This window comes from Xyrauchen texanus, chromosome 28 (assembly GCF_025860055.1).
Source record: "Xyrauchen texanus isolate HMW12.3.18 chromosome 28, RBS_HiC_50CHRs, whole genome shotgun sequence".
Classification (NCBI taxonomy): Eukaryota; Metazoa; Chordata; class Actinopteri; order Cypriniformes; family Catostomidae; genus Xyrauchen; species Xyrauchen texanus.
The window spans coordinates 3,263,239-3,276,187 of NC_068303.1; the positions used below are offsets into that span (position 1 = coordinate 3,263,239).

Below are 12,949 nucleotides of genomic sequence, written 5' to 3' on the forward strand. Positions count from 1 at the left end.
TGATGCAGAGGCTACTTAAAATCAGATCTGAACTGAGTGAAGTACTTGAACACCTCAGCAAAGACACACTGTTGACAAGTGACTAGATGAGGTTGGAGCAACTTGTTTAGCAACTGGAACCACTTGCAGTTCATACAGATCAATTGCAAACAGATAGCCAGTCACTCTCTGAGGTGGTGCCATGTTTGCTCTACATTGAAGCACACCTGCAGTCAACTGGAACAGGAAAGCTACTTTCACAAATTCTGTTGAATTCTTTGCATGACAGATTTGATTTTGTTCTAAATCCAATGTCTACAAAATTGATTCCAACAGCAGCAGCAGCATGCCTTATGGATCTGCAGGCTTCCCTTATTCTTCAGTCTCTAGAATTAGAGCCACTGAGAAGAGCTCTTGAAGAATCACTTGTAATTGACTGGATAAACGAGGATAACCAGGCCATGAGTCCTTATCAGGGAAATCCAGCAGATTTTGGGCATCCAACAAAAACTCCTCCAACCTCTACCGATGTTCTGCAGAAGTACCGTTTCCTTGCATCTCGCTTGAAGACAAACTTCTCACGCCAAACATACCGAGATGAAAGATCAACAGGAGAATTGAGAAAATACCTGAAAGAGGTCATGCAAGGAGTATCTGTACAGTCACCACTGCAATTCTGGAGACAGAGAGAAGCTTTGTATTTAAAGCTTGTCCCTGTGGCACAGGATCTAGTTTGTGCTCCCACTTCACAAACTTTTATGGAGCACATTTTTTCCATATGTGGACAGTTAACATCGACATTGAGAAACCGGGCAATTACATCCCTGGAGCAGAGAGGGTTTCTCAAGATCAACAGGAAAATACTGCACCCAATAATTTAATATCTACTTTTACATAATTTTATTTCAAATTGAATCTTTATTGGAATGACTGTTCATTGTGTTGCCAAAGAATAGGGTTAAAACAAAGAGAACGGAAACAATATAATAATATCCATTCATTTATTCTGAATTTCTGTCTCCTACACACACACACACACACACACACACATACACAGACACAGACAAAGACACAGACACACACACAACCAGTAATTACCAGTTTGTAACCTAAAAAAACAAGTCCTCATAAACCACTTAATCCCGCCCGCCTGCACGTTACTTTTGCAAATAGAAAAGATTAGAATAGAAGAACAGGGAGCCCTGCAACAGACGTCATGGCCCCCACAAAGCCCCTCACCGAACATCGTGTCAGTCTGAGATTACATAAAGAGACAGAAGCAATCGAGACAGCTGAAATAGACAGAAGAAATGTGGTGAATTCTCCAAGAAGCTTGGGACATCCTATCTGCCAACAACCAAGAAAAACAGTGTCCAGGTGTACCTAGGAGAATTGGGGCTGTTTTAGAGGAAAAGGTTGCCACACCAAATATTGATTTAGCTTTTTTATGTTTACTGGACTTTGTATGACATTAAGTGATAAATGAAAACTATTTATGAAGACATCCTCACTATGCAACATAGTGCCTAAAACATTTGCACAGTACTGTATATATATTTATATATAGGGTGTCCATCTATATGACCCAAGTTACACAAATGCCTGTTTTCCCCATTCTCTATTTATCACTTGATATAAAACTAAATATAATGAAAAACTAAAACTATACATGGAAAATATTTAAAAACAAAACCAAAACTAAAAAAAGAACTAACAATGAAAACGAAAACTAAACTAAATTGTAGTGACAAATTTAAAACATAAACGACATGCCAACATAAACAGAATGTGGGACGGTACTGAGATTAAAACAAGCCCCAAAACAACCTAACACGGCTTATTCACTAGCCAGTTATAAATCGGATCTTAAATCTTATTTGTTCTCTCTGGCTTTTGATTAAAATCAGTTTAAGGGTTTTATGTCGATGTTTTCTGATTGTATTTTATTTATTGTGTATATACTGTACGCTGCATGTTTTCCTTTAATGCTTTCTTCTTATATGCTCAACGTTTTATTGTACAGCACTTTGGTGCAAGTCCGTTGCTTTTAAATGTGCTATAGAAATACATTTTGACTTGACTTGAATTTATTAATAAGAGAGAGTTTGTTTTTTTGTGAGTTAAAGATGGATTGAAGTGAACAGGAAGGTGAGAGAGGAAGTTTTCGCCCCATTATACACTGCAACAAATTACATTTATGATTTGTTTTTGTTTTGTCTTGTTTTCCAATATAAATATCTAAAACTCCTTTAAAACAATGTACATTTACTTTAGCAGCTTCACTGCAGAAGAAAAATTGTTATCTGAGAATGTTGAATATAATATTAAAAATGCAAATATTTTAAAATATCCAAAAATCCTTTAAATAAAGATGCATTCACCTGAGCAGCAGCATATGAGATATTTAGACTTGCTTTTAGAGAATAGATCTTAAATAGGAGTATATTTTGTCTTTACTTCACTCGCAGAAGTATAACCAAGTGAAAAAATACACTTATATACAAAATACACTTAGATACATTAGATACCTTCTCTTAGAGCAAGTCTAAATATCTTACATGTTGCTTATCAAGTAAATGTATTTTGATTTTTAGACAATTGTAAATGGAAAACAAGAGAAAAAACTTGATAACAATAGGATTTTTTGCAGTGAAATTCTTAACTGAATTAAACTTAATAAAAAGTATTTTTTTTTCCCATTAATTCAGTGAATGTCTTTAAGAGGTATTTTTAAAAGATGATTTTGTCCTCTTTATTGTTAGTAAGCACATTTTAGCCTTTTAAGTCGGGCACAAGCTGAATAATCGGTTAATCTTTGCAATAATCGGCGAATAATCATTCGTATGGAATGATTTTCCGGACATTATTCAAAAGGAATTGCAAATTGTATTTGCAATTGCGTTTTCAATTTGTGGACGCATAAAATGTGACATAATCCAAACGCAATTGTGACTGCCAGATTTCACAGTGACTGCCAGATTTCAAATGGAAAAGCAAAGTCCGTTTGCAACTGTGTTTCCCATATCTTACGAGTTTTGGCCCTGTCATATTTAAATAGCAATTTCAATTACCACGTCTGCTTTTTCACTTTCTCAGCGTCGCGTATGTAGCCAGCCAAAACTCAAGTGGAATACTAATTCCCTTAGTATTTCCATTGATGCCTTACACGGAAACCTGTCAATCAGGGTCAAGGGTGGGATTATGCTATGGGGCGTGTTTGTCTTGGGAAGAGACGTCACTCACAGTCGACGGTCAAGATCAAATAAACCGGCGTCTGTTCAGGGCATCACCTCTTTATTTATTTTGTATTTATTTTAATGTTTATTTGACAGGGACAAATGCATAGAACATTGCTTTATAAAGAATACAAAGTAGATGCCACGCATACATGTTTCTAGCCATGACTAATTTGCAACCCCTGTCCCTGGTTAGGCTTATAAATTTAAAACAAAAATTACAGAGTATTGAGTTTAAGATTTATAATTAATAAAATACATACAACAAATACATCCCATATATGAAATAAGATATGGGCTTAAGTAGATGTGGAAGTCACTATAAAACAAAGTCTAGACACATTTAACAATACAAGAACACAAAAGTGTGCATATGTCTGTGCGTGCTCACATATGCAACATTATGTTTGTATGCATTGTGTTATGTCCTGTACAGTCAGTGTTCACAAAGTTGTTTCAGTTTCAGCCATTGCTTTAAATGTGTATTAAAAACCTTGAAGTCTGTCAATGTTTTAATTTCAGATGCATTCCACAAATGTATGCCTCTTACTGAAAATGATGTCTGACCAAATGTTGTTCTACGTTTTGCGGCTATAGTTTCCACTTATTGTGCCTCTAGTTCTTATTCCGCTCTTTTGTTTATGTACTAGTTGACAGAATATTTCTGGTGCAACGTTGTTCACACACTTAAAAATTAGTTTTAAAAAGAAAAATTTACAAAACTGTCAAAACTCAAGATATTATGCTTCCTTAGAATGATGCAGTGATGCCATCTTACAGATTTCTGGTCCATTACTTTTAATGCTTGTTTATATAATGACTCTTGACCGTCGACTGTGAGTGACATCACTTCCCAAGACAAACACGCCCCATAGCATAATCCCACCCTTGACCCTGATTGACAGGTTTCCGCGTAAGGCATCAATGGAAATACTAAGGGAATTAGTATTCCACTTGAGTTTTGGCTGGCTACATACGCGACGCTGAGAAAGTGAAAAAGCAGACGTGGTAATTGAAATTGCTATTTAAATATGACAGGGCCAAAACTCGTAAGATATGGGAAACACAGTTGCAAACAGACTTTGCTTTTCCATTTGAAATCTGGCAGTCACTGTGCGTTCGCTTAAACGAAAATGCAAACGGTAATGTGCGATTTGCAATTGCGTTTGGATTATGTCACATTTTATGTGTTCACAAATTGAAAACGCAATTGCAAATACAATTTGCAATTCCTTTTGAATAATGTCCGGAAAATCATTCCATACATTCGATTAATCGATTATCAAAATAATCGTTAGTTGCAGCCCTAACTGTTAGATAGAGGTTTGTTGTGTTACGCACTATGCAGTACTTTCGTTTTGAAGTATTTGGATATTGTGCAAGTGTAGTCTTCCTCCCAACTGCCAGGTACAAGGAAAAAGCCAAAATGCACATATATTTCATGTTCAAGTTATGGCTGTGGTAGCAAGAGTCTCAACTAATTTAAATGCAGTGGTCTACTACTGCTCAGGTGATTGACAGCCATTTTGTTGCATGATAAGCTGCACTCAAACTTGCAGTTTGATGCAGCATCGATACGGGCACAGCTGATTTGATACACGCATCGGCCAAATCAATATTTGAACACAGCTCTAATCGGTAGCTAGCAGTTACTAATAATTTTTTATTTTAGGAAATAATATGGTAAAAATCAAAATTATACACCGTCTACAGATACCGCGGCTCCACCCCACGATCACTACTGCGCATAATCAGCGCAAGATGGCAGCACACGTTTCCGGGAAATTTTGTGCCATGACACAAAAATGGCCGTTGTGGTTAAACCAAGTAAAATAAAAAACTGGTGGTTTTGCAATACAAATACATAAAAAAATTCATACATTCACTCAAAATAAATTGGAAAATTCAAAATGGTAAAGCAACCTGTATTGGACCACTTGTGATGGACTGACCCTGCATCTCAAGACTTTCCTTGTTGTAACAGGCACAGTCATAGAGGCTGAGATTAAGATTAATATAATCGCAATAATAACCAGAAAAAAATGAAGATTTGCTGCATAATGTTGGAACACGGAAGGGGCTCTTAATTTGAAATGACGAAGACTTGGCTCCATTACACAGCTCTATTTTTACCAAATTAAGCTTTTTATAGCATATATATTTATTGCATGCCCGCCCGCTCTTCAATTTAGATTACTTGATTACCTAATCAAAATAGCACCAGCCACAGAGGAACAAGGAGGATTAATAAAAAAAAACAACTATCGGCATAGATTTTTGCCGATAACCGATGACTAAACCGATGATAAACCGGTCTACCTCTACGCTGTACACTTTCATTGTATGTAAAAGAGCAGCACGAATACTCAAAATATATTCAACATTTCCACTTGTGTTCCACGGAAGAAAGACAGATTTAAAATTTTGGGGCAAAAAATTCCTTTAAATATGAAAGAAACATTTATGAAGAGAACAACTTCAGTGAACATCAGTTTGAATAATAAAAGACTTAGTTTGAATTGCCCTTAACCTTTGACCCACACTGACCTCATAAGCTCCTCCACTTTGTCGTCTACATCCAGATCATCCTCTGAACCCTCCATTCCATACGACCTCACGGCCGCCGCGCTATTCATTGGGTAGCGATTTGGAGACAGCTTCCCGTTGGGCGTTGCTGCCAAAGTGTCGCGTCCATTCTGCGCCATGGCCACCAGCGCGACCGGCGAGGGTAAAACTGTGGGCGGGGAAGTGCCGTAACTGTTGCTAGGAGACGGCGATAAGTTACCGAACTGCGTCTGCGTCGCCGTAGTGGCTTTGTTAGTGTTATTTGAGGTGGGTGTAGTGCCAGAGGTGGTACTGTTGGTTGTGCTAGAGTCCAAAGGGCCGTGCCCTCCGAATTTGTCACCGTGCTCGCGATCGAGGCGCTCAAGGGTGTCCAGGGCGTGCAGGATCTCGGGTTTGGTCATACTTGTACGCCGCAGTCTCTGGAGAAGATCGATCTGCTCGATAGTGAAACGAGGTTCATCGGTGTAGTGAGACATTCTGATGGGAAAAACAAATAACGATTATTGAACATGTGATAATTTGTAGCCAAAAACACAAACCCATGTGCAAAGTAGCATCAATGACTGTTTAATGAGAACTTTATTAGAAAAATGTGACAATGAAGCTACATCCAGAAATAGAGTGCAACAGTACCCAAACCACTTTTTCAGAAGTCTTGGTCCCGGATGTGTTTTTACCATTTATTTTTGCCAGTAACCAAACCAACAAGCTCAGAGGTGAATCACAACATTACAAACTTTGATCGGAGGCAAAGAAATTATTTGAAAATCTGACAAAATGAGATTACATGAGATTTTAAATCATCAGATTAATCTATGATTTTAATGTCAAAACGGTGTAAGAAAGTGCATGTAAAACGCTCACTGTTTTTAAAGTCAAATGAAGGTAGGTCGTTAAAAATCTGCATACTGTTCATAGTATACATACGCAGAGTTGTGAGTAACAAATTACATGTAAACGGATTACATATTTAAAATAGTATTAAAATGTATTCCACTACAGTTACAATTTAAATCATTGGTATTTAGAATACAGTTACATTCAAAAAGTATTTCAATTACTTTTATTGTCATTTGTTTAATTTAATATTTAGTCCTTTTAGATGGAAAATATTTATACATATAAATGATGTGATCCAAAGTGCATTTGAAGAGCGGTTAAACACTTTCTAATGATGTGTTACATTCATATGAGCAGACAGAGAAGTACGTTTGAAGTAAGTTTGGAGCAGAAGAAATAGAAATAAACCTTGTGTATATTGTCAGCTTTACGCTAAGCTAAAATGCTATTTCTAGCCATTTTACATGCACATGTTACCAGTCATATTTTTTATCAAGAAAATTCACGTTTGATCATAATTGCTTTTTTTCTAGTGAGACCTTTGATATTGGGGCTAAAATCATATTCTTGATAATAATTTTTGAATTTTGTATTTTCCTGTAAAAATATCTAAAAATCCTTAAAACAAGAACAATTTGATTTATCTTGTTTTAGAAACAAAACTGCATAAGATATTTCGGTTTTGCAGAGAATTTATTTTTAACATGTGTATTTTGTCTTACTGTACTGACAGAGTTTTTATAGTAAAAACAAGTAAAAAAAATCTACTAGTGCTGAAGTAGTAATCCAAAGTATTTAGATTACATTACTGACCTTGAGTAATCTAACGGAATATGTTACAAATGACATTTAACAGCATTTACTCTGTAATCTGTAGTGGAATATATTTCAAAAGTAACCCTCACAACCCTGTACATACGGCGTGCTATTTTCTTTCAAGAATAGAATATTGCAATTCTGAAAATACACAGAACTTCTTAGCACTTAGTGCATTTGAAAATATAATGAAATATATCTGAACTATACCACCATCTCATGACAAAGGGTCAAGTAATGATCATAAAAGCATATTTCCTTTCATCTGTCCTACTTAAAATTCTGTTTATTCAAGACGGCTTTCATCAACAAGGCGAGAGCAATTACTTTCACTGTTGTCAAGGAAACCATACTACCCCCATGACAGATGAGGTTGTGTTTATATAAATCCAGAAATGCACAGAATTCAAATATGGAGCATGTTTTGTTTAACCTCCTAATCGAGTGCACATGGTTTAACATTAAGCAAATGGTTACACACAACTAGGCAACATTTGAATCATGTTCTCGTTTATACTGTTTGCTGAAATGAAGTGCATACTTACGAGTTATAAAGCAGCATTTATACCTCACATTGTTATTAAAAAATTAAAAAGACCAAAATAGGCTTGAAGTTAGGACAACTAAATTAAATTACAAAACTTTAACATTACACATGTTAACATGACTTTAGAGTGATCAGATTAAGTTATATCCAATACTGCGATTACAAGGTTTCGTTGTCATGAAAACAAAGTTAAACTATTGGATTTATCTTTACACAGATAAGATTAGTAAGTGATCTTATCACACAAAATCATGTTTACATGTATAATGTTTACAGTGGCAAGAAAATATATGTGAACTGCATTTATGTATAAATTTGTCTTAAAATCTGGTTTGAGTTACAATAACGAAAAAACACAATGTTTTATTTTTCTTGTACATATTGAATACATCATTCAAACATTCAGTGTAGGTTGGAAAAAGTATGTGAACCCCAAGGCTAAAGCCGTCAACTGGGATCCAATTAATGAAACTAAATTGGAGGTGTGGGTTAGAGCTACTCAAAAGACGCATCTGCTGATGTGGACCATGCTTGCAAAAAAGCGATCTCAGAAGACCTACTATCAAGAATCGTTGCTTTGCATGAAGCTAGAAAGGGTTACAAAGTTTTCTTGAAGAGCTTAGCTATTCAACAGTCCGTAGTTAGACAAATTGTCTATAAATGGAGATGGTTTAGTACTATAGGTACTCTCACTAGAAGTGGCCGTCAAGCCACAATTACTCAAAGGGCACATCACAGAATGGAGAACCCATGAGTGACAGATATAGACTTGAAGGAATCATTAGAACTGGTTAACATCTCTGTTCATGAGTTTTCTATACAGAAAACATTAAACAGGAATTGTGTCCATGGCAGGACACCACAAAGGAAGTTGCTGCTTTCCAACATAACATTGCTGCGTGCCTGAAGTTTCCCCAAAGACAACCTTGACACTCCACAACGCTACAGGGAAAATGTTTTGTGGACTGATGAAATGAAGGTTCAATTGTTTGGGAAGAACATGCAGCACTACGTATGCTGTGAAAAGTGCACCAACATGAATACCAACATGAAAACATCATCCCTGTGGTGAAGTATGGTGGAGGGAGCATCATGATTTGGGACTTCTTTGCTGCTTCGGGGCTTGGACTGCTTGCCATTATCAAGGGAATAAAAAATTCCCAAGTTCATCAAGATATCCTATAATGTCAGGGTGGCTTTGCACCAGCTGAAGCTCAGTATAAGTTTGATGATGCAGCAGGAAAATTTCCCAAAACATAGAAATAAATCAACTACAGAATGTCTATCCACCCATCCACTACAGAATGACATAAAATCCACCCTTTGGAGTGTCCCAGTCAGAGCCCAGATCTTAACCCAATAGACATGTCATCGAATGACCTCAAGAGAGCCATTCACACCAGACATCCAAAGAATATGGCTGAGCTGAAGCAGATCTGTGTGAGAAGAATGGTCCAAAATGTTTTCTGAACTTTTTGCAGGTCTAATCTGCAGCTACCGGAAACGCTTGGTTGAGGTTTTTGCTGCCAAAGGAGGATTGGCTAGTTATTAACTCCAAAGGTTCACATACTTTTTCCACAGCACTGTGTATGTTTATTGGGATGTGTTCAATAATGACATGGAAGATAATAATTGTTTGTGTGTTGTTATCTTAATCACATTGTGTTTGTCTATACGTGTTGACTTTGATAAAGACGAGATCACATTTTATGACCAATTAATGCAGATAACCAGCTAAATCCAAAGGGTTCACATACTTTTTCTTGCCACTGTACATCATGTGGCTATACTTTAGAAATGGTGTGTAATTTAGCATTTAACTTGTATTGAACCTGTAACATTCATCATTTGTGTCTTGGCTCAAACGGGATTAATGCTTAAAGAGTAAGAGCTTTTGTTCAAATCCCTAACCTTAAGTAAGAGCAATGGTACCATATTAGTGATTCTTGTCTTAGCAAACAGTACTAAATAAAACTGTATGTTACAGTTCCCAAAAGTACATGTTAAAAAGGTGAAAGAAAAAGCCACTTAATAACAGACTAGTGACCCAGAGGCTGTGACAACTAAGTAAATCCTGTAAATAAACCATCCCAGCAATACTGTTAGTTTGCTGTAACAATTCCCTACTGGTACGGGCAAGCAATGGATTTTCCACTATCCGTGCCATATATTTACAATGGTTAACTGTTAACCATACACCACTGGAATAAAAACATTCAGCACTCAAAAAAGGCTCAGTTGGCCCTTCAGATGTCAGATAATCTTTATGAAAGTCTGTGATAGGAACATGGCAGCCACTGCGGGACTTCTAAAAATACATTACCGTAGGGCTACGACAGAAGCATAAATTGATTAAAAAAAAAAGTGAGTGTGTGCAAAGACAATAATAAAAGCACTCATGTCATGCATTTAAAATCTGGCGAGTGCAATACTTCATCACTTTCTGTCCATAATTATAACAGCCCCTTATAACTACCCATAAGCCTTGCTGCATTCTTGCTTATGTGATGCTTTTAAACGCATAAAAACCAATTAAATACTGCAGGCGCTCACTGCAGGGGCACAGCTGCAGAGACACTGCAAGTCAAGGGTGCAGTTTGCTGCGACATGCACACGTGCATCAGCTCAAATTAATGAAATTTCACTAAGATAACATTATCTTGCATGCAGGTGAAATAGCTTCAGCAACAGCTGATGTTACCGTTACACATGACCAATGCAATATAGCATTATAGAACATATATTACATATATTATTATACATAAACACCAATATTAAATGGTATATATGACCAATATTGTAATGTTTATTACATCTTTATTCATATTTGTGTCTGATAAAGCTCTGATTGAGAATTTTGCATGCCTAAAGAAGGACCTAAACATTGCAATATATAGATGATAACTGTTTAGTACTTTTGATATGGGGGGGGGGGCTTAGACATTTTGGTAATTTTGGGGAAAAAAATATTAATTTTTTCATGCACCCTACTTTTGGTCTTTATGAACCAAAATGTTTATAAAGATTTATAGTTTTGAACAGGTATTCACTCCATTAGTCTCTGCTTAAAGTGTGCATTTAACCCTGTACACTCCATACAATGTATGTGTACAGGGTGTACAACATCCACAACATCAACATCACAACGTTTAAATGCAAAAGGCAACTATCCATCAATGCATTTTATTAGCTTCCTTGATTATTTATTCATATAGGCATTACTACAACTTCCAGTTGAAATGAGATTATATCCATAACTGTAATGTGCAATACAGTATGTAACATTGTAGTAAGGAAATCTTTTTAAATCTTTATTGAGTCTTTTAGCCCATATAAACTAGTTTTGCATGACTTATGTGTCATGACCTCTGCAAACGGCCACCAAAAGACTTTTAAATAACAGAATACATGCATTAAAAAGCCCTCAAGCATAATTCACATGGTTACTTATGAATATTCCTAAATAAATATAAATGCATATATAAAAACATGAGTTCAGCACTTTAATACAGGGCTCAAAAAGTGCATAAACCCATTCACTATCCGGACAGGTGAACAAGCCAATTTGGATTTAAACTAGTTGAATACGTCGATTGATATTAAGCCGTGAAGAGCGTTTTTATACAGATGAACAAAAATTAACTGAATTATCCAGGCGGCTAGTTAGCTTAGCACGAGCTTCCACAAACTGACACTCCTCGGGAATAAAATTATATTTCTTACCTGGAATGAGGAAAACACACAATATCTGAGCGCAGCCAATCATTTAATGCGCTCTGTGAGGCGATAAAGATTATATTTTGTATGATGTTGTTAGGAAGACTCGCCCTGACTGACTGAATGACTGACTGTCTTTGTCTGACTGACAGCAGCCGCGCTGACGTCATGCCGCACGCACCACAGACTCATGGGAAATGTAGTTCATCAGGACATTTCGCTATGAGTCCATTGAGGGTTTGCAAAAAAAGTACAGTTCTGTTTCCACTTCATTTTGTGTGCATTAGGGGCACAGACTGTCTTCTTTTGGTAGATGGGAGGCCGCTGCTACACTCCCCAAACACCCCTCCTAGGGCACCAGAATGGTCTGAAATGGCCCTGCGGCTTTGTTGGGGTTTGTGTATCACTATTTTTTTAGATGGGCATGGACTTTAATGTTTTTTATTTTTATTTGAATTATTAGTGGGTACAGTCCTAATTCTGCTCTGCATGCATTATTAGGTGTTTTTCATTGTACTTGCAGTATATTTTGCAGAATTCTGTGTTGCTGATGTTCATTCCAAGGTTTTTGTAGTTCTGAGTGTGTTCTAAGGTCATGTTGTCTAATTTGAAGTTATGGTGTTGTTCTTGGCGACTGGGTCTTTTTCTGAATATCATTATTTTTGTCTTTTTGGGGTTATCTGACAGGGCCCATGTTTGGCAGAAATTGAGCAGAAGGTCCAGATGCCGCCTCTTTTGTAGGTGACAGCAGCACTAGATCATCTGCAAACAGGAGGCATTTGGCTTCATTGTCTGGTAGAGTAAGACCGGGTTTTAGAGTCTGTTCTAGAGCTCTCGTCAGTTCATTGATGTATAGTGAATAGCGTTGGGCTCAGACTACAGCCCTACCTCACGCCACATCTCCTGGAGATGTTTGTTGCCAATTTTGACAGCAAGTTTGTTGTTAGTGTACATTGATTTGATGATATTGTATGATTTTCCTAACATTTTGTGTGCCGCACTGGATCGATGAAGCAAAAGCCCGTCATGCCAAATTAAGTCAAAAGCTTGCTTGAAGTCAAAAAAGCATGAGAAGATTTTACTTTTGTTTTGGTTGATTTGCTTGTCAATTAGAGTATGTTGAGTGTAAATATGGTCAGATGTGCGATATTTAGGTTGGAAGCCATTTTGGCATTTGTTCGGGACATTTCTGTCTGCGAGAAAGTGGAGGAGTCTGTTATTTAGGATGTTGCAGAATAGTTTACCTAAG

General features: G+C 36.7%; 1 protein-coding gene across 5 annotated transcripts in view; it reads right to left on the reverse strand.

Annotated features, from left to right (window-relative positions):
* The window catches only part of LOC127622392 (homeobox-containing protein 1-like), a 28,847-nt gene extending 17,023 nt beyond the window's left edge, over window positions 1-11,824 (reverse strand). For all 5 annotated transcript variants that reach the window (XM_052096491.1, XM_052096490.1, XM_052096489.1 and 2 more), the window contains exons 1-2: window positions 11,707-11,824; window positions 5,763-6,257 (exon numbers count right to left, since the gene is read on the reverse strand). In XM_052096491.1, the coding sequence (XP_051952451.1) occupies window positions 5,763-6,256 (494 nt within the window). In that variant the 5' untranslated portion in view covers window position 6,257; window positions 11,707-11,824. The remainder of the gene's footprint in view (window positions 1-5,762; window positions 6,258-11,706) is intronic.
* Window positions 11,825-12,949: the final 1,125 nt, after the last annotated feature.